Raw genomic sequence first — 20,530 nt, 5'->3', positions numbered from 1 at the left:
TGAATTCCAATAATATAATTTATTTCTGCTTTGACCATGATGATGTTCTAAATTTCTGTTTTCGCTATTTCATCGTCGAAATAGTTTCTTTTACAAACAGTAGCATTAAAGTTAAACCTATACATATAAGAATAAGTTTGAATTGATTTTAATAATTATCAAATAATAATGACAACAAATAATAAATAATGAGCAAATCAAACGCGTTTCGATTGAACAAAGCTGAATATCTGGTGAATTTCAATAAAAACTGAACTCGCCGCGTAAGAAGCAGATATCCCGCGCATTTCGACGAGAACGCGTTTGATTCGTTCATTATCATATTCGTCCAAACTTTCCGCCCGTGCGGAATTAAACACCCAAGATAGAAATGTTAACAGATGCAGTATCGCCAAAGGTTGGTAGGTCTTTGCTAATCCATAAATCATCATCCACGTAAGCGCCAACTCCTCGGGAGCGTCGAAGTTCAGCACCCGAGTCTTTCGACTCGGGTTAACTCGGGATGCAATTAACGTGAATAAGATTCACAATTACGCGCGCGCGCGCGCGCGCAGTAACGAGTCGCGGGATTTATTCTCGTTATCTCTGAGGAACGCGGGATATCTCGTCATCGCCGCGCCCGCGTCAGATCTCGTCCGAGTAATTACGTAAGGAACACGCCGGTCGGCGCTTCCCGGCCGCGGAGAACGCGGAGGAGCGAAGCGGGACGAAAAGAAAAGAGTACGAGGAGAGACCGGGCCGGTCGTCACGGCCATTCGAATGGTTTCGGCGAGCCGTTACGGCGACGAGACGCACGCAGAGTCGGCGAGGAGGAGGAGGTCCCTAACCCCGAGAGAGCCTCGTCGTCCGTTAATGCCATGCGCCTTTTCTCTCGCGCCTGAAAGTGAACTAACCGGAAGTCGATGTGTGTATATAGACGCGTACGGACGGACGGTCATACGGTATTCGCCGGGCGAATTGTGCGGATGCGCGTTACGTAATTTCCGCGTGCGTCGTCGTCGCAGTCGTCGCCCTCGGGTCCGCGTCCGGAGATCTGCGAAGCACGCGGGACAAATAGCGCGTGTGCGCGTCTCGAGAGCCGAGAGCAGCCGCTTCCGCTATCGCTCGCGATTCCCTCGCTGAGATCGCACTTGGATAAAGTGCGCTTTGGTATCCTACGACTTGACTAGAGTCTCTCGTTGTTCGAGCGCCGAGGAGCGTTTGTTAAGCGAATGTTAAGCGTACTCGAGAGTTCGAGTAGAACGCCGGCGGTCCGCTGGTCTTCTATTTGCTCTTCCCTCACTCGCTCTCCCTCGCTCGCTCTCCCTCTCTCTCTCTCTCTTTTTCTGTTTGTCTCTTTGGCTCAGCATGTTTCCTTGTTCTTGTCGCCGGATTAGGACGAAGTGTACTTCGTTACGACTTGTCGAGTTCCGCCGCGCTCGGCCAGCATGACCGTGGCTGAAGATAGAGGCGCGAGAGAAAGTAGCCTCTTATCACTCCTCATGACAGGCGCGAAAAAGCGTGCCGGCCGAAAAAGTCGCGACTGAGTAAACGACGGGAGCGACGACTTCCGCTTTCGGTGAACTTGAAGCGATTAAGGTTCACGAGCTTAGGATTTACGATCTCTATTAAAGCCGGTGGAGAACGGCCAAGGGGGAAAAAGAAAACGTTTCGACCGATATAGAAAGCGGCAGTCTTAATTCGACCCCGGTAATTGCGGTCTGCGCGATCGATAATATCGCCGGCGACGAATTGGAATTCGGAATGCGGCCTTTCGCCCGTGCCGATCCTGATTAATTCTCGAACGTGAGATCGGCGTAAAGACCGAGGGAAAAAACTGTCGGGCATTCTTCCGCAATGGAATCAGACGGCCGCCCGAGATTCTCGATGGCCCGAGATCAACGGCGACGATTGCTTTGACGGCCGAACTCTTTCTGCTGTGAATATTAATTTGGAATTTTGTACAAGATAAACGACGAATTAATTTATATTCGCCTGATAAATTCGTTCCCTGAACAAGTCTCATTGTTGCGAGCCACACGGTACACCCGTGATACGTGCGATATATTGTCGCTTGCGAGAGGCGATTGTCTGCGATTAGCTGACAACATCGTGTCGGCTGTCGCTAGACACGCGCGTTATTTTCCTTTTATTGTATTGATATTTCCACACTGAGAAAAGATTGTGTTCGAGTGAGAAAATATCCATTTTCTTAAAACCGCTTTTCATGAAAAGAGAATTATTTATTCTATAATATCTACGAGTAGATAAAATAATTCAGATTCAATAATAAACAAATAAGTTTGGATTTAAAATTGAGTCGAAATTTAGAATTAAGTTACCGAATAGATATTTTTTATTTCTTAAATATTCTCTCTCTCTCTCTCTCTGTCTTAGTGTGCCGATTTCACTTCACTCTTCTATCGCTTCTATCTAAATTATCGTGGTGCGCTGTAAGAGTGAGCGAACTTATCGTTATTTGACGACGTTATCTGACGGACGCTATCCCGTTCCCCTGTTGCAGCTGCACTGTCGTGCTCTTCAATCCGCGGAAAAACAGCCAGGCACACGTGCTGAACGCCTGTCGCAAGACCGTGACTTCCCTGGCGCTCGCTGGGGACGGTAAGCTTCTGGCCACCGGCGAATGCGGCCACATGCCGAACGTTCGTGTCTGGGACATCTCCGATCCGCACAATGCCGTGCAGATCGCAGAATTCTCCGGACACAAATACGGTATCAACTGTGTGGTGAGTAGTCCAAGTACGCGCGCCGAGCGCCTTCTTCCTAGCCCTTCAGTATAATTCGGACATTTCGATGAGTTTGGAAGTACCCGGATCCTCCCGAGATTATCCGAATACCTGGGTATACATATAAGACCTGTTTTTTTAATCGAACTAGTGCTGTACTGGAACTTCGATCCTTTTCCTTTGCTTCTTAATGGTAGGTTAGATTCTTTTGTTTTCACTTTAACGGCAAAACGTGCAACGTGGCTCAATTAAAAGCACAGACTTACATTCGTATGCTATTTGTTATCGTTAGAAGAGTCAATAATTATTGTAACGTTCGAAATTAACCGTATATATACTCAGTTATCTGGATTCGGGTAATACACCTGAAAAATCTAGGTTACCCGGATACCCGGATAGTCCAAATTGACAGCTTTTCACTGAGAGAAATTCCACTGAAATTATAGTCATTTTCGGCCTCGACTATATATTATTCTAGTTTTAACCCACAAAATAGTAGCAACGATATGCAAGGTTATTATCGTTGACATCGTAGTAACGCTCGCTAAAAAAATAATTCGGACTATAAATCTTTTACTTACCCGATCATACACGGTAAAGAAATCTTGTTACAAACGGCTCACCCAATTTTTTGCGTTACTTCAACAAGGTGAATGTATTAAAAGGTAACATGTTAATTTAACATATTTGTGTACATTGTGTATGAAAGGCAAAAGTGCTACATTCTAGTAATATTTACTTAATTCAAGTAAAATTAGCTAAAGAGTATCACAGTAATTATTTACTTGAATGTTAGCTTTTTTTCCCTTTCAACGTACTTTTTCACAATTTCCCGTGTTAAAGTAGTGCAAAAATTTAAGTGGACCGTTCGTAACATAACATTTTTCACCGTATAGTTACAAACGCCAAACATGATTTTCTCAGTAAATCTTCTTCCTCCTCCAGCTGCGCTGATGCCTCGCGTTGCCCGATCCCGTTTGTTGTTCGAATAAATAAATCGCGAGTAAATCAATCGCCGACTTCGGCTGTAACTGTAACTCTCGGTCGCCGTTGCTGCTGCAAAACGTTAATCCGGCGGCTTCTTTCGTAAGCCGAAGAGCCGTGCACACGAGAAAGCCGGCCGCGAGCGAGCGCGCGCGCACGCCCTTGTTTACCGTAACGCGATGACATAACGTAACACACGGCGCGCGTTTTACAATCCACGGTAAGAAAGGATAGTTGCGTGGCGGACGCGTGGCTTAAGGCTGGATTCACACTTATCCGGCCAGACGGCGGCAACGATTGCAGCGTTTCAGTTTATCTGTAACACGAAAACCAAGGAAATTTGTAATCTGTAAGAATATATGTGTGCTTATCGCTCTCGGGCCGAAAAAATGCAGATGAACCAAAAAGATGCAGACTTAACGAAATAGCGGCATTTTCAACTAAATGGTCCGATGGCAAAATTTTCCTGCGACAGTTAACGGAGCTACTGTGAGCACTCTCTGACACGAAGATATCGGGGAATATTTTAACGGAGGATTTCTGCCGCCGTTTAGACCGGATAGTGTGAATTCGGTGTAAATCGCGCGTTGGCGCGCACAGGAAAAACCACGTCTATTTCTAGCTCGCAGTCGATAATGGCATTGCCGCAAAAAAAGCACCTCTCGACCGGCCACTATGAATTGCGGATCATATGCTCTGTCATCAAACCGCGAACGTGCTCGCGCCTTCGTTTACTTGTGCGCCTGCTTTTATTACTAACCCGCCGTCCTAGTCGTCGTTGTCGTCGTCGTCGAATGGGAACGGGTACTTTTAAGGTCAAGATTCCCAGAACCGCTCCGCAAAGTTGAGCAATTGATTTTCTCGGTGAAACACACCGCCGGAGAACGCGAGGGTTCTCTCCGCAAACAACGAGCGCTCCGCAAAAAGTCGGACGGCTTTTAAACACGTCGGTTGAACCGACTTAACACCGGCACTGTGTTATCGCTCTCTAAATTTCCTCGAAATTCTTCTCTGGAATCTCAGGTACAAGTGAAAAGCGGGGTAGCGTTTTCTCTCCGAGCGACAGGATAAATACTGCTACTCGAAATCGCATGAGTGAATGCTTCGCCCAAGAAAGTAAAGAATGTATGTATACATTCAATATATGTATACATATATTCTACGTCGAAAGTTCAAATATTCATATTCAAAGTTTTTTCTTTATTAAAATCTTCATTTAAATTTCTTTTAATTAAGATATTAAGAGATCCGAAACATTGGAAGTGTTCAGAATTAGGTACGTGTCGGCATAGAAAAAAAGTGCTAGATTCAAGTGAGTAATTATTCCAATACTCCTCAGCAAATTTCACGTAGATCAAGTAAATATTTTATTGGGAAAATATTTTATTTGCGTCAAGTAAATATCGCTTGATCCACGTACAAATATTTGCCAAGGAGTATTGGGTGTAATTATTTACTCGAATCTAGCGCTTCTCTTCTATGCGGGCATCGGTAATTTTACCTTAACATTTGACTCAAGTTTAAAATTCAGTTCTCAAGCGAATCGTTCAGTTACACTGACGTAGTCGCCTCTCCGTGATGCAAGCACTTCTTCGGCGATCCGATCGCTCGATGGAGGCCCTTCGCGTGCCCTTTCCGCCGATCGTTCTCTCACGAAGTTCGCTCGGGATCCGATCGCTCGGGGCTTCTCTTCGTTCCGGCGCGATTTTCGCCTCGCATTCGCTCCGCGTGCATCGTGCCGGTGCGTCGACGCGAGGCGCCAAGTACGAGCATACCGAATCGTTTCCAATGAATAAGCAACGGTATTCCTTTCATTGTACACACGTAGTACATACACCACGGTGTTCCCGTAACGCGCTGCCGCGAGGAGAGATTTTCTCAGGTTCCCCTCGCGGTGGCCACGAGAGAGGAAAAAAAGAGATTTTTATCGTTCGCGATATCGCACGCACGATCCACGGTATGCAATATCGCCGGCGGTACCTTGAATTATATTAATCGAGATCGTCCCACGGATTAATCCCGAAGCTGATTTGCGGGGGTACAAAGAGCGAGCCGGAGGATACCCTCCGATCTTGCATCCTTCCTTAGTATATTTTTTCCTCTCCCTTTCCTTCTCTATTTATATTTCTCTTTCTCTCTCTCTCTCTCTCTCTCTCACGCGCTTTCATCTGCCAGGCGTTTTCGCCCAGCAACAAGTACGTCGTCTCGGTCGGCTCGCAGCACGACATGATCGTCAACGTCTGGGATTGGAGGAGCAATGTTAAGGTCGCGTCGAACAAAGTGTCAAGCAAAGTAAAGGCCGTTTGCTTCGCGGAAAACGGCAATTATTTCGTCACCGTGGGCAACAGGCACGTCAAGTTTTGGTACCTGGAGTATTCACGCAGCGCGAAGGTAATTTTTCTTCTTCGCGCCGCTCTCCCTCTCTCTCTCTCTCTCTCTGACACGAGTACGAGAGCGGCTCGTTTGCTTTCTTTCTTTCTTTTTCTTTTTTTTTTTTTCAACAAAGATAGCTTTGTAGCTCACGCGATTCTCCATTGCGCAGTACAAGGAACCTGTGCCTTTGATGGGCCGATCTGCCATATTAGGCGAGCAGAGGAACAACGATTTCGTTGACGTAGCCTGCGGCAGGGGGGAAATGGCGGATTCCACGTACGCGATTACCAAAACGGGCCTGCTGTGCGAATTTAACAACAGGAGGCTCCTGGACAAATGGGTCGAGCTGCGAGTAAGTCACACACTTTGCTTGGCCGAGTTAACTCGGCTTCTTCACACGGTACATGTACACACACACACACGCACACACACACACACACATATTGTCTCGTCGCCGCGCGCGACGAGAGGCGGAAAAACCGCGAGCGGTCGACGATCCGGAAGGACGAGAAAAAGCGATATCGCGGTGTCTATACGTTTTTACAGACGAGCAGCGCCAATTGCATGGCTGTCGGCGATAAATACATCTTCATCGGATGCGCCGAAGGGATCGTTAGGTGTTTCAGTCCTAGCACGCTCCAATTTATCACCACCTTACCGAGGACGCATTACCTGGGGGTCGATGTCGCGCAAGGCTTGTCCATCAGGTAAGAAAATATCTCCTAATCGCTAACACCCGCCTCTCTCAATCGCGCAATGTGTGACGAGTGAACAACCTGAGGCGAAATAATTCGTCTTTCAATCGAAACCGAATTACTCGTCGAGTAATTCTTACTCCATTACACGTGCTTTCCACTAAACGTCGAGTAGTAATTAACAATCGACATGTCGGATGCCGGACGCAACAATGAATTATTATTTCAAACATAAAGATATTGAACGTTTCGACGGTAAACAACCAGTGAAGAAATTCTAAGCCGATGAGAGCTATGTTGCCGGATGTTGCGCGGGCGCGATAATTTCATTCTAATTAATTTCATTTCGCCCTTCTGCGCTAAGATTTAAATTATCGCGCCCAGCGATAGTTCTAAATTACTTTTCAAATTACGTTCGAATAATTATACCTTTTCAACTATCGTTTAAATTATAACGTCCGTGGCTCTTATCATTCTCACCGGTGTTGTTTGCCATCCGAGTCTCAATAGTCTTTTTAAAGTCATAATTCAACGTACGCGATATCCATCAGATCGACTGTTCTTCACGTTGTGCGGCGTCGATTCCTCCGTTTCGCTACGCTCGCTCACGACCGTTGTTATCTCAGCGTCCACGCTCTGGCTACTTTTCCAGTCACATGTCCCAACACCCACCCGAAGCGAGGTATCCGGACGCGATCGCGTTGGCGTTCGACGAGCGCAACAACAAGCTTACCTGCGTCTACAACGACCACAGCATCTACGTTTGGGACGTGAGGGACATCAGGCGAGTCGGCAAGTCTCATTCGTTCCTATACCACTCGGCCTGCATCTGGGGCGTCGAGATGTATCCGGCCGGTCCAGACTGCATCGGCGCCATGCCGGCTGGCAGCTTCATCACTTGCTCCAGCGACGACACGATAAGGGTCTGGAATCTGGAGAAGGACGTCTCGCCGAACGACACCTTGTACAAACGAAACATTTACAGCAACGTGAGTGTGCCCTTCATTTTCTTGATCGATCGGATCAGTCATGACGCACGATCACGTTAATGCGTATGTCACTACGATTTATATGAGAAATCCCTTCATATACCACCTAATATTTTTTTATAGAATATTTTTATATCTATTTTTTACCTATAATCAAATAATTTTGTATATTTTTACATCTTATTATAAATAATGTTATATATTTTTTCTTGTGTAATTTTATAATTTTTATATAATTGTGGATATAACGCCGAGAGAAAAACGGTCGCGCACGCGTGACGCCGATAGCGAATGCGTGAAGCAAAAACGATAATTCTGAACAAAGAGCTGAGCTTGACATGAAAGATCGGTGCGTCACACATGTGTGACGCTGACAACGAACATATCAATACGCGGGTACTACGCGGACGAAAAGTTTCGGTGACTCCAGGCCTAATAAAAAAATATTAACGTTGTTACGCCGGCCTGTGCGTCACGTGACCACGAGAAAGAAGCGAACCGTCTTATTCCTCCGGGATTCCCCTCTCTGTTGCCGACAGGAATTGCTCAAGGTACTATACGTCGATCCGGAATTGACTTACCTGAAGGACCTGGACCTGGCCGCGGCCGGATCCACGGAGAAGAGCGACGCTTCGTACGACGGGCGCAACGGCGTGAGATCGATAAGGGTCGGTCCTGACGGCAAGCACCTCGCTTCCGGCGATAGGTGAGCTCAGATCGAATGAATACAGGCGATCGAAGCCCCGAAGAAAGAGAAAGATGGGGAGAAAGACGCTCAGGGTAACGCGCGATTCGTTCCCGCGCGCATTGTTCCCGCAGATCCGGCAACATCAGGATTCACGACGTCTCGTCGCTCGAGGAGCTGTGCCTAATAGAAGCGCACGACGCCGAGGTGTTGTGCCTGGAATACTCGAGGTTCTCGCGGTACTCCGTGGACGCCCCGAGGCTGTTGGCGAGTGCGTCGCGGGACCGGCTGATACACGTCTTCAGCGTGGATCAAGGATACAATTTCCTGCAGACGCTCGACGATCACAGTTCTTCCATCACTGCCGTCAGATTTTTCAATCAAACGAATCAGGGTAATCAAATACAGATGGTGTCCTGCGGCGCCGATAAGAGCATTATTTTCAGACAGCTGCAATCGGTAAGATTCTGCTCTCTCTCTCTCTCTCTCTCTCTCTTTCCCTCCCAATTTCGATTCGCGGAGGCGCAACCTTATCCACCGACTTTCTTACCCCGGCTTCAGACACCGGGAGGGATGCCGCAATTCGCGAGGGGTCACAACGCCCAGGGGAAGACCACTCTGTACGACATGGAGGTCGATTCCGGGCAAAAGCACGTGCTAACTGCCTGCCAGGATAGGAACATTAGGGTTTACAATGTAACTACGGGTAAACACAGCAAGACTTTCAAGGGTTCCGTCGGCGAGGACGGCTCGTTGATCAAAGTCGTCCTAGGTGAGGACAGAAAAACCCCCCCCCCCCAACCTTCGATGACTCGGTGACCTATAATCTCTCACGTCTTTCGTCTCTTCCAGACGCGTCCGGCATTTACGTAGCTACCTCATGTACAGACAAAACGCTGTGTGTGTACGACTATTACAGCGGGGAGTGCATGGCCACTATGGTCGGTCATTCGGAACTGGTGACGGGTCTGCGTTTCAGTCCGGATTGTCGTCACCTCGTGTCCGCGAGCGGCGACGGCTGCGTGTTCGTGTGGCGCGTCCCGCACGACATGGTCGTCACTATGCAGGCCCGTCTCGCGCAGCAAGCGATGCGCGCCGGCAAGTGAGTATACACACGAACGTAAAGTCGTTAGGTCGATCGATTCGTAGGTCTTCCCGTGAAACACCGGGGAAGCTTGGCTCGAACAAAGCGCTCTTTTCGAGTAGATACATGCCGACCAATGAATGAAATGAAATGCGCGTGAGGAAGGATATATCCGAGTCAATCTGATATGATACGATTGACACAAAGCGAGAATTTACGAGATACCTTTGCTAGTTTCCCTCGAACGATCGGAGCGGCGGCGTCTGTCACGTGAAACTTAAGGTCACGTGTACAGTATACACCGTTGTCCCGTTTGTGGTTTCCGTTCACGACTCGAGAAATCCCGTTGAGAAGGAACTGTCGCAGCATCTCCGTTCGAATTTCCTCCGCAGGAAACCGCCTCAGGTGAACGGCGGCGGGATCGAGGTGCAGCTGGACAACGACACTTTCGGGCCGGCCCCGCCGGAATTTCTGGATCCCAACGCGAACCCGACGGCGCAGAGCGGCGTCGGCGTGGATTACCGGTTCAGCGTGGGCCAGCTGCCGCTGTGGGCGAAGAAGCAGATCAACACCGCCGCGAGCAGCGCAGACGACGGCGGTGCGGCACTCGGCTCGAACGTCAGGTCGCTCGGTGTCGACCTGCCGAAAGGGAGGTGGGCCCAACGGGTCCAGCAAGGGGACGGTATCACCGTCAAATCTGTGTACGACAGCGACGAGGTCATACCGTTTCCCCCGTCGCGCGGCGCCATCGACTCGGACGGCGGCGGCGGCGGCGGCGGTTCGAAGGACAGCTCCATCGACAGCGGCACCGAGACGAAGTGCAGCAGCGACTATCGGCGGGAAGCGATGATCATCAAGCGGGTTCGTATCGGAGGGAGAGACCGGGTGACCCGCGATAGAAATCCGCAACAACCGCTAATACTCGGAGTTAGAGTCTCTCAAGTAAGAATCTGGTTTATGTTGAACCAGCGATGTACAATGCTGGAGGCAGGATTTCTTCGATCTTTCGTGCTGACGGATCTAGAAAGTGAGAAGTAGACGTTTGAACGTGGATGATCTCTCTTTCTATTGCCTTTTCGTTGGTTGAATTTCGTCTAACGAGAAGGGTAACAGCACCGTGTATTCCTACAAGTTCGGAAACCTTTAACATGTTTTTCAATTTATGAGATTGCGTAACGCTGTTTATATAAACGTCGTATGAGACTGAAATTATTATTTAGGTGATAGATAATTACTAAATATAGTTTTTAGTTTATTTATGCAATGTTTAAGAAGTCTAAAATATCCGAGATGTCTTGAGGGATTCTATCCTGAACGACGTTCATAAAAAAAAATTTTTTTTTTCATTTTTTTTTTCTTAATAATATTCATGCTCATCCAGTTACACGATGGTACGAAAGGCTTCTCGAAGTTACAGCGCGATGGAATTATTTACGCTTTTGAGTGTAGGACACATGGAGCATTAACATTGAGAATTGCGATTTTAGGAAGAGGAGGAAAGCGTGTTTCAACCTTGCTTGGAAAGTTATAGAGAGATAGAAAGCGATTCGAAACAGGTACTAACCACAGTTGCGAATGTTCCGAATTTGCCGTCTTGACGCATGCGTGTTGCCTTTTCGATTTTTCACACACACACACACACGCACACATGCACATACGCCCACGCTTATAAACTCCAACGATAACGGATCCATTCCCTTCATCGATTTACCTCGCTTCTCGCTTGCTTTTTTTATTTGAGTCGCGCAACCGACAACCTTCGACTTGTCGTTCATACTTGGCCCGTTGATCACGTTTGATTTGAATCACTCACGTAGGTGATTGATGGTAAGGTGACTGTAAGAAGTAACAATGTCACGGAATTGACACGTCAGTCGAGGAGTCGTCATCACACCGACGATAGCAGCCTTGGCAGCTTTAAGTTCGAGGTACATCCACCTGAGCGTGAGAAACGCCCTGAGAAACTATCATTCGCGAAGGAATCACCTTTTTCTCAACGACAATACGTACACAGAGCCGCTTTCTTTTTTTGTCTGTTTCTTTCGTAGAAAAATGCAGCTATTATTTGTTTGCGTAAATAATGTTTCTGCTGATCCGCCTTGGTTTCAGTTGATATTATCGTCTCATACATTATGGCTTGTGCACGTTACGTGTGTTTTTTTTTTCTCCTCAAATCTCGACCTTTTGATCGAATTATTTTTACAGTTTACACGTGTGACGGTTCGTCTTACTTTTATTTAAAAAGAAAACATGACGTGTGTTGTTCAGGACCACGAGAGCACGGAGCACGACGGGGACGTCGAGGACTACTCCGAGGGAGAGAACGGCACGACCGGCTCGGAGAAGTCGCACCACAGGTTAATGTATTACCCGCCCCCGGAGGACATCGTGTCGAATCAATTCACCGTCAACGCGATGGACGTCGAGGAGCTGCGAAGGTACGTTCGAGGAGAGTTCCGCTTTATCCCCCGGTTCTCTCTTGCTCTCTTGAAAATAAAAATCGGCCCGAGAACTTCTCGCACGGGGTAACGCGAGTTTCGCACATTCTTCGGACGTGCAGGTCGCAAAGGCGGCAAAAGAGATTAAAGAACGCGGAGAACGGCCGGACGAGCGAATTGACCGCGTCCGGCAGTCAGGACGAGTCCGACTCGGAGGGCGGAGCGTCGACTCCGAGCGCCGAGAGGAATCCGTTGTCGATGCTGTCCGAGGCGAGCTCGGAGGGCTTCGATCAGCTCGCCAAACAAAGTCACAGGGAGAAGTACTTGAAGAACGCCTTCGAGTCGCTCAGCGGGGCCGAGGAGCCGCCGAATCGCGTGAAAGCCACGAGCATCAGTTCGCAATTCCACGGAAGGTGAAGATAATATTCGCCGAGTCACCGTTGACCCGATTATTTAGGCGGCTGTGACGGCTTTTCTCGCCGAAACGATTATCGATTAACCTGGAAAACGAACGGGTTGCAGGCTCAGCGGCGGTGCCGAGGGCAACACCGGCTCCAAGATCCGCAACGCGGCGGTGGTTAACGCCACGAAGCACGCGAGGGGCGACGCCGATATCGTGAAGAAGCGGGAGGAACTGCAGAGGAGAATAGAGGAGACCAGGAGGAAATTGCAAAGTGTGAGTACGAGGTCGCGCCTCAGAGTAACGTGCCCATGTAGAGCTGCTCGACTCGTAACACACTGGTCGACAAATTTCGTGTCATGAAAAGTGCATCCTTTTCGAATTTTAAGTTTTTCCGTTCACGCCTACGCGTTGATACGGGATGTATGACAATTATAAAAATTATTTGGCTGTAGTTCGCGAGAAATAGTATTTTAATTATTGCAAATTAACGATATGAGAGATGTGAAAATGAAACAACATATTCATGATGCCATTTTTTAATTTTTATCTTTTATACTCGGGAAATTAAGAGGAAAATTTCTCTTAAACAGCTGATTATTAGACATTTCTTACAACGGTCTCGAAAACGTCACGACGAAAAAAATAGAAATATTCTATCTTCTTACGGGGAATTAAAATATATATCTCATTCATAAACTCTTACAGAATTGCCATACCATCTCAAAGTGAAAAATTAGCTTCAAAAGAGACGAAAGCCTGAAATATCCTTTTTAATCGTTGTTTGCTACATTTGGAAATTAGAGTTTCGACTTTAATCGTTATATTTCCGACGAATCGGTTAATTTCCATTTCCCTTTTTATTTCTCGCACAGGTCGGCTACAGATCGTCGCTGAAGTCCAGCCAGAGCATATCCGACCTGAGCAGCCACATACCGGAGAAGCATCACCGCGCGAACAGGCTCAGTACAGGTAACCGAACCAGTCAGCAAAATCAATTCTCACAGTCGACTAACAACCCCCGCAAACCCACGTTAAACCCGAAGCCCGCGCTTAAACCCCAGCAACTCATTAACAAGGCTCAAGGTGTTGGGAATGCCTTATCCAAGCTAGAATTGCCGAGCGATAGCGATAGCCGGTCGAAAAGTCCGGGCGCGAACAAGCCGACTCTCAGCCGTCCGTTGACGTTGACACTAAAGAAAACTGAAAAGTATAAGCTGTCGTTGAACAAGGCGAATCAGTCCTTGCCCGAGTCGCCCGTGTGCGAGGAGCTGAAGCTGCTGCGGGAGCAGTGTAAGAAGGACGTGGGTCGCTTCGCGAGGTTCGCGCAGAAGCGCCGATCGTGCAGCTACTTCATCGGCCTGGACGACAACGAGGAGGACATGGAGAACCTCGCCAAGTCGTTCGAGAGCCTGCCGGCCATGAACGAGCGCAACCTGGAGAACCTGAAGGAGAGCATGGCGGACGAGGTGGACGATGGGAACGGCAACTTCAGCGACGACTCGTTGGAGGGCGACTTCAAGAACCCGCCCCGGCGCTGCGTCAGCGACTACCAGATCAACATCCGCGTTGACGACTGCAGGAACTACTCGAGCTACCAGAACTTCCAGCGGCGCGTCCTGTCAGGCTCGCAGGAGAGCGTGCTCTCGGACGCCTCGGTCGAGTCCTTCTCCAAGGGCAGCGCCGAAATCCTCGATTACAACCATTGCGACCCGGACCGCCACTCGAGCGCCAGCTTCTTCCTCTCCCGGCGGCGGATGCAGGCCGGCAGGAGCCAGGACAGCATACTGACCGACGAGTCCGACTACCAGATGTTCCCGCTGCGCGAGAACGCCGACCACCGCAGCACGGAGAGCGTGCTGACCGACGACTCGGACTCCATGGTGAGGTCCGCGCCGCTGGAGATGCTCTTCGACTCGCACTACAAGCGGAAGCGGCAGAACTCGGAGAGCTACAATCCGAACGAGATCGACGACGACGCGCTGCGCCCCGACGACGGGGCCGCGCTCTGCCGGGCGGTCTTCCGGTCCAAGTCCCTGCAGGACACGCGGATCATCAACACCGCCAAGAGCGACTTCGCGGAGGACGCGCCGGCGAAGACGCGCGTCTACTACGAGTTCCACTCCGACCACGACAAGGACGACGCGATCAGCGGCAAAGCGGAGACGATCTCGCGCAGCAACAGTCTGAAGGTGCCGCCGAGGCCGCCGGAGTCGATGATGATGACGATCCTGAACGACTTCGTCGCTCACAAGCCGCCGAAGCCCAAGAGGAACTCGTCGCGCACCCAGAGCATGCGCAACCGGGCCCGCCCGACCTGGAAGTACGTCGACACGCCGCCGCTCTCGCCCGCCGGCAAGAGCGCCGACGCCGACGGCTGCGTCCCGGCGACGAGTCCGGCGAAGCGGGACCACCATCCGAGCGAGACGATCGAGCAGCTCCTGCAGGCCGCCAGCTACGGCGCTCGGCGAGCCGACGACGACAAGGACAGCAGGAACAAGTTCTTCAGCCTGCCGAGTCACCGGAACGACGGCAACCTCGGCGTAGCGCCGACCGCCGAGGTCGCGATTTACGACGAGCCTTCGCTTCTGGGGAAGAGCCGTTACCTGACGAGCGACGCCTCCTCCGTCGTCGACGGGCCGGAGCAGGAGAGGATCCGTCGGCTGGACAACGAGATCCCCACCAAGGACACCGGCGAGGACTACGACTCTCTGGAGGCCGGCGCCCTCTGCAACCTACCGACGATAACGACGACGACGGCGGAGTTGCAAGGCGCGAGTTTCCGCCGCGCCGACGAGCGCATCGACAACCTGGACGCGAGTGTGGACGTGAGGATCACGCGCGCCATCGAGGGCACGGTGAAGCTCCTGTCGAAGGAGTTCGAGAACCTGGTCAGGCAGAAGCAGTACTTCATGAAGGAGCGGTGCCTGCGGCTGACGCATTGTCAGGAGGCGAGCGAGAACTTCGCGAAGCTGGAGGCCGAGCGGGACGGCCGGTTTTACGCGGTGAAGCGCGACCAGATGCGCCTGCACTCGGGCGGCGAGGACAGCGACTGCGCCGACGTGTCGGCGATGGACAGGTCGCTGATGGAGAGCGGCTCCTCCACCTCCGCCTCGAGCTGCACCAACTCGCCCAAGAGAATGTGGCCGCCCGCGTCGCGCTGTCAGAGCCACATGAGGTGGACGAAAACGTTGCCGACGATCAATCAGGCGATCCTGCCTACGAAACATCCTTACGCAGGTATCGGGAGAGAGGGAGGAAGAAGGAGAAAGAAAGTAGAGAGATACAGAGAATGCGCTTGTGCCTGCCATTTTCACGTTTCACTATATATGTACATGTATGTAGAGTACGTAATTCCGAGAGCGAGCGGAGGAAACGTATGTGTAGCTGGCATACATTGCGAATGTATTCACACACGAGCGAGCGATCGCATTTCGGCAGCACGTTCACCGTCATACCGTTCCGACGATCGAGGATAAACGCCTCATACCCGCCATTCCTGTGTACATACGTCGTCCGTGTGAATGTGCGCGATAGATTTAGACGCCGAGTCGTTGTCCTAGTAAAGTAATCCAGCGAGATCGGCTCTTCCCCTCGTCGCTTTGCGATTGTACATTATATATGTGCGTGTATATATATATATATATATATGCGATTTCGTTTTCCGCGAGGCGGCAGCAAATTACTTTTCAGTTTGAACGTTTTTAGTTTCACGAGGACGCGTGTGTGCGGAGGCTTCGTTGCTACTTTCTGTCATGTTCCACGCGACACGGAATGCAACGGCATGCTTTTTCTCATTTCGACGTGACGTCCCCCTTCCCGACCCCACCTCCCGCCCGATCACCGCTTCATATCCCGTCAAGCCCCTTTGTTTTGTCACTGACGAATTGTGCAAGAAGCTCGATGTCGTTTTTACACTCCCGTACTCCATTGAGTTTCTCCCCCCCCCTTTTTTTCGACTTTTATTAGACTAAGATTGAGCCTTGGACTTTTGAATATTTTTTGCATACAACTTGAGATACGTGTTACGCAGACACTTGTTCGATTTTATTGTTTATTTTTATATCGTTATATGTGTCTTTTTATCATCGACGAGAGCGATGGTTTTAACGTTGCAGTCTGTTGTTGAAATCTACTCCCGAGAGTAAGATGTGCTCAGTGTTCTGTATAGAGAAAGAGAGAAGACGCGTCGCTCGCAAACGTAGTAGGCAATTTAGTGCATGTGTGTGCGCCTTTTTGACAGTTGCCAGTAGTGGGGGGCGAATCTCGTCGAAAGTTATTGACAGCGAGGAAGAACGGGGTGGCATGAGACGCGCCTGTTCGCTGAGCGATCTTTCCGTCAACCCTTCGAATAGGTTACTGCATGGCCCCGTACAAGGTACCATCTCTTTATCATTCCGTACGGAACGTCTTGAAATTGCGATTCTGCGTCTCCACGCCCGTACGAATCATTACGTTCGATAAGCCGCAAAAGTATTCGTCGTGCCTCCTCTTAATCGGCGACGACAGTTCCAGGGAAGTTAGGAAGCAAAAACACCAACGTCGCATCAAGGGCGGGATCCGGGAGCACCAATTCCGCCGGTCAGTCCAGGCACACCCTGGGGAAGAATCACTCGACCCACATGACGAGAAGCAGCAGCGTCGGCGTCCTGAATCAGGTGCGCTTCGCATCGTCATGTCCGACGAGAGATTTAATTGGTACCGACAAGAATACACCGGCAAACTCGAGCTCTTTAATCATTTGAATGGATCCTTGTGAATATGCAGGGGTGACGTGAATAAAGATACACATATATTTGTGTCCTCTCCCTTTAAAGGCACGATTCTCGACCTCAAATCCAAGAGAGCGTCAACTTTTATCCACCCCGTTATTCACCGTCCCGCTCATAGCCGCAAACTGTTCGTCCAAATTGACTGGGTTCGGCTTTGCGGTGTTTCCCAGTGAGCGACAATTATCGTCGTCATTTAGTTATTTCGACCGTCCGATAACAATGATTGTTGTGGTCGCAGAGTGACTCGGAGTCGGATGCCGGCGGTGTAACGGCAGGAAGCAGAGGGTGGAACGGTCAGTCGGGCAACAGCAGGATAAGCGGCCTGATGAGGCCGACGATCAGCTCGCAGAACAAGATCAATCATCAGAACAAGTCGAACTCGTCCGGCGGCAATCTCCCGTCGGTTTTGAGAAGACGAGGCATGCAGGGAGCCTTCTCGACCGGTATCTGACTTTCTATTTTCGGCTCGCGTTAGAAACCAAACGGCCATTTACGTCGGTGCTCCCCGTTTCATCCGTTCCGTCGCGCTTACTCACGAAATTCTCCATCGCATTGCAGTCAATCTAAGTCAAGTGGGAAACCAGGAAGACTCGAGTTCGGAAGACACCTCCTCGAACGGAAAGCCGGCGCTACCGCCGAGGCCTAGGAGTATCAGCATCGATCATTCCTCCGCTAGGTAAGCGTACTTTCAGCATTCGCTCGGAATTTATCGTCGTGTTTTAACGCAAAATCCCAACAATTCAATCGTTTCACTAATTGATTTTAAATCTCACCAAATTAACTTGCCTATTCGCAGTTTATTTTATCTCACTTAGAACTTAATAATGTTCATATATTAAACTGTTCACTTGTGCGGTGGCGCGTTTCTAAGTGTAAAAAAATTCTCCTTCTAGCTTAAGTTTACCCGGCACGACAGTGAGGAGGTCCGGATCGTCGACGATAATAACAAATGGCCGGGGCGGCGGCGGTGGCGGCGGCGCCAGCGCAATCGGGCAGAGCGGAAGCGGCAGGATGTCCACGGCGAGCAGAAATCAGCTGGAGCCGAGTCCGCACGAGCTACCGGTCAAGGACACGGATCGTGCTATCGATGTAGCTAGTGCCGAGTGTGAGTATAAGAGAACAAACATGTCACAGAAAGAAAGAGAAAGAGAGGAGGGGGACAGAGAGGCTGTGTTCCAAAATTCACCGGCAGCGCTGAAAAACTATAGTTCGTGTTACGTATACTATGAGATTCCCAACACTGCCACAGTGGAATTTTGGAACGCAGTCTGCGAGAAAGAAAGAGATCACAATCATCCTTTCGCATCGTCATCCGAAAGTGTAAGCATGCAAGATCGCAGGAATAATAATAATAACAACAACGACACACGCCGTCTTTCCCGCGCGTGAAATCTCTCGCGGACGCATGCAGTCGATCGACGCCGATCGGTTAATCTTCCCCTTCCGACGACTGATCTCTGTGAGACATCGATCTAATGTCAATTTTATTCTTGCAGTAGGCACGGATAAAGCATTAGGTAATCTAGAGACACCTATTGAGAATGCTGTGCTGTGAATGTAATTTCACTGTACCCAAAATTTGTAAGTGATCATGCTATGGCAGGAAAGTTTCTCGTTTTCCAATGCTCGTGACTGTTTCGAAGTTCGCGGACGGGAACGGCTGTACATGAAACGCTACATGTTGCGATCTCGAAATTCGCGGGCCGAGATACACGATAGTTGGGTCCCCGGGGGAAGAGGAGGGGTCTCGTGCTCGATTTTCATTCGTACGGCGCTCTTCTTCTCGTTTATATACCGTCCGTTCAGCTTCTCATTCATTTAGCTGACACCCGAGAGATGTGTCCTTCCGATGCAGTTAATGGCGCTTAGTTTCCGTGTAGAATTTTATACTTCAGATAGAGTACCTCTTGACAATATATATATATATATATATATATATATTATATGTATATATGACAATATATATATACTGTGTATAAAAGTGTATCATACATTTCATACTCGTGCCGATCTCGACTATTATCTTCAGAAGTGAATCATTAGTAGGCCACTCGAAGACTCATAAGATTCACATTTACAGGGAAACAACGCGAGCCTGAACTCCTCGATTTGGATGAACTTTTATGGGTATGTAGGGTGACTCGAGGTATGAATAAAAGTATGCATATTCGTACCCTTTCACCCTTTAACCACTTGCGGTGCAAAGAGATTCTCGGTTGCGCGTAGCAAAACAATCGAGCGGGAATCACTTCGCGGCGCATTCAGGCAGCGTTCAGCGGGAGGGTTCACGAAGAGAATATAGAGAGGCAGAAGGATAAAATTACATCTGTATCAATACTAAATTTATTTATTAATAATCTTGCAGGGTGTGATACTTTTCAAAACAACTTGGAATGTGTAACGCTACAAGACATGTTTTACACTCCCATGTAGTTTCACTCCGTTTTTTATGTTTAGCGCATACTACGCACCTCCGTTGTGGATTTTTTTTGGCGTTTGTAGGTGGTATATTTCTTGGGAAATGTCCCCATCGCTTTGCTTGTAAGCGACTCGGAGCATTTCCAGCAGACATCCTTCCACGTCTTTGGTAATCAGGAAGACATACTGTTTCTAAAATCTGTTCGGCTACATCGATTCGAAACTTCGAAAAAGAATACTTTTTACATTTTGGTATTTCCATTTTTTTGCAATATAAAATATATGAATTGAGCAGTGCCATATCTGCTATGTAAAAAAATATTTTTTTATAACTTTTAACGTATTTTCTCATTAATTTAAAAGATNTATTCTAGATATTCTTGTATATTCCCATACTTGCGTTATATTTTCCGCGTCTTTCCAAATCCATTCCTGGGATGAAACATTCCTTTCTCTATTCTCATTCTGAACATCTTCCTCGTCGTCCGATAGAATTCTACGCCGATTCCGACTTGGAAAAACAATTTGTTCTAAATCACTGTCAGACTCTACATTGTCTTGTCTTCTCCGTTTATTTATAGAAATAATATCACTGGCTTCGCTATCACTTTCCATTTTATAGTCTGGGGTCAATACTGATAACTTTACACGATGAAGAGCAAGCAGAAACTGTGCCTCGGTAAAGAATTTTATTGAACAGTGGACGTGCCACGCACGTCTTTTATCTTTCTGCAACAATCGCTCAACGACGTGCGTAACACGTCGCTGGCGTTCCGGTAACAAAAGCATGTTGACGTGGGTAGCACGTCTTTTCACCGCAAGTGGTTAAAGGTATAATTTTCGATCTAAAATTCAAGAGGTCTCTTCTGTTTTTCGCGTATAACTTTTAAACCGCAAGAGACGGAGAAAAATGTCTAGAATATGTAAAACTTGAATGATGACTTAAGGGCTACAAAATAACACGAG

The 20,530-nt window shown here is 48.8% G+C and overlaps 2 protein-coding genes across 9 annotated transcripts in view; one reads left to right on the top strand and one right to left on the bottom strand.

Moving 5' to 3' along the window:
- The window catches only part of LOC106745224, an 87,758-nt gene that overhangs the window by 62,189 nt on the left and 5,039 nt on the right, over nucleotides 1-20,530 (top strand). For 3 of the 7 annotated variants that reach the window (XM_014620618.1, XM_014620619.1, XM_014620620.1), the window contains 21 exons: nucleotides 2,504-2,726; nucleotides 5,886-6,101; nucleotides 6,253-6,435; nucleotides 6,630-6,790; nucleotides 7,431-7,767; nucleotides 8,307-8,473; nucleotides 8,587-8,911; nucleotides 9,014-9,224; nucleotides 9,305-9,554; nucleotides 9,929-10,397; nucleotides 11,024-11,092; nucleotides 11,354-11,464; nucleotides 11,805-11,974; nucleotides 12,097-12,387; nucleotides 12,497-12,650; nucleotides 13,250-15,614; nucleotides 16,884-17,032; nucleotides 17,385-17,589; nucleotides 17,705-17,822; nucleotides 18,040-18,251; nucleotides 18,643-18,663. In XM_014620618.1, coding sequence (XP_014476104.1) covers nucleotides 2,504-2,726; nucleotides 5,886-6,101; nucleotides 6,253-6,435; nucleotides 6,630-6,790; nucleotides 7,431-7,767; nucleotides 8,307-8,473; nucleotides 8,587-8,911; nucleotides 9,014-9,224; nucleotides 9,305-9,554; nucleotides 9,929-10,397; nucleotides 11,024-11,092; nucleotides 11,354-11,464; nucleotides 11,805-11,974; nucleotides 12,097-12,387; nucleotides 12,497-12,650; nucleotides 13,250-15,614; nucleotides 16,884-17,032; nucleotides 17,385-17,589; nucleotides 17,705-17,822; nucleotides 18,040-18,251; nucleotides 18,643-18,663 — 6,407 coding nt within the window. The remainder of the gene's footprint in view (nucleotides 1-2,503; nucleotides 2,727-5,885; nucleotides 6,102-6,252; nucleotides 6,436-6,629; nucleotides 6,791-7,430; nucleotides 7,768-8,306; nucleotides 8,474-8,586; nucleotides 8,912-9,013; nucleotides 9,225-9,304; nucleotides 9,555-9,928; nucleotides 10,398-11,023; nucleotides 11,093-11,353; nucleotides 11,465-11,804; nucleotides 11,975-12,096; nucleotides 12,388-12,496; nucleotides 12,651-13,249; nucleotides 15,615-16,883; nucleotides 17,033-17,384; nucleotides 17,590-17,704; nucleotides 17,823-18,039; nucleotides 18,252-18,642; nucleotides 18,664-20,530) is intronic. The other 4 variants (XM_014620622.1, XM_014620623.1, XM_014620621.1 and 1 more) reach the window with 4 other exon arrangements.
- LOC106745226 lies at nucleotides 19,203-20,519 on the bottom strand. 2 transcript variants are annotated; one of them, XM_014620629.1, is made up of 2 exons: nucleotides 19,961-20,519; nucleotides 19,203-19,483 (listed from the first exon to the last, which is right to left on the bottom strand). In XM_014620629.1, the coding sequence occupies exons 1-2, from the start codon at nucleotides 20,351-20,353 to the stop codon at nucleotides 19,478-19,480; spliced, it is 399 nt and encodes a 132-aa protein (XP_014476115.1). In that variant the 5' UTR covers nucleotides 20,354-20,519; the 3' UTR covers nucleotides 19,203-19,477. The 2 variants fall into 2 exon arrangements, with proteins under 2 accessions (XP_014476115.1, XP_014476116.1); XM_014620630.1 differs by having other exon boundaries at nucleotides 19,203-19,394.

Source organism: Dinoponera quadriceps, unplaced genomic scaffold (genome assembly GCF_001313825.1).
Source record: "Dinoponera quadriceps isolate SergipeBrazil2010 unplaced genomic scaffold, ASM131382v1 scaffold1270, whole genome shotgun sequence".
Classification (NCBI taxonomy): Eukaryota; Metazoa; Arthropoda; class Insecta; order Hymenoptera; family Formicidae; genus Dinoponera; species Dinoponera quadriceps.
Note: the sequence above shows the minus strand (reverse complement) of the source record. Positions and strands in the feature narration are given on the sequence as shown.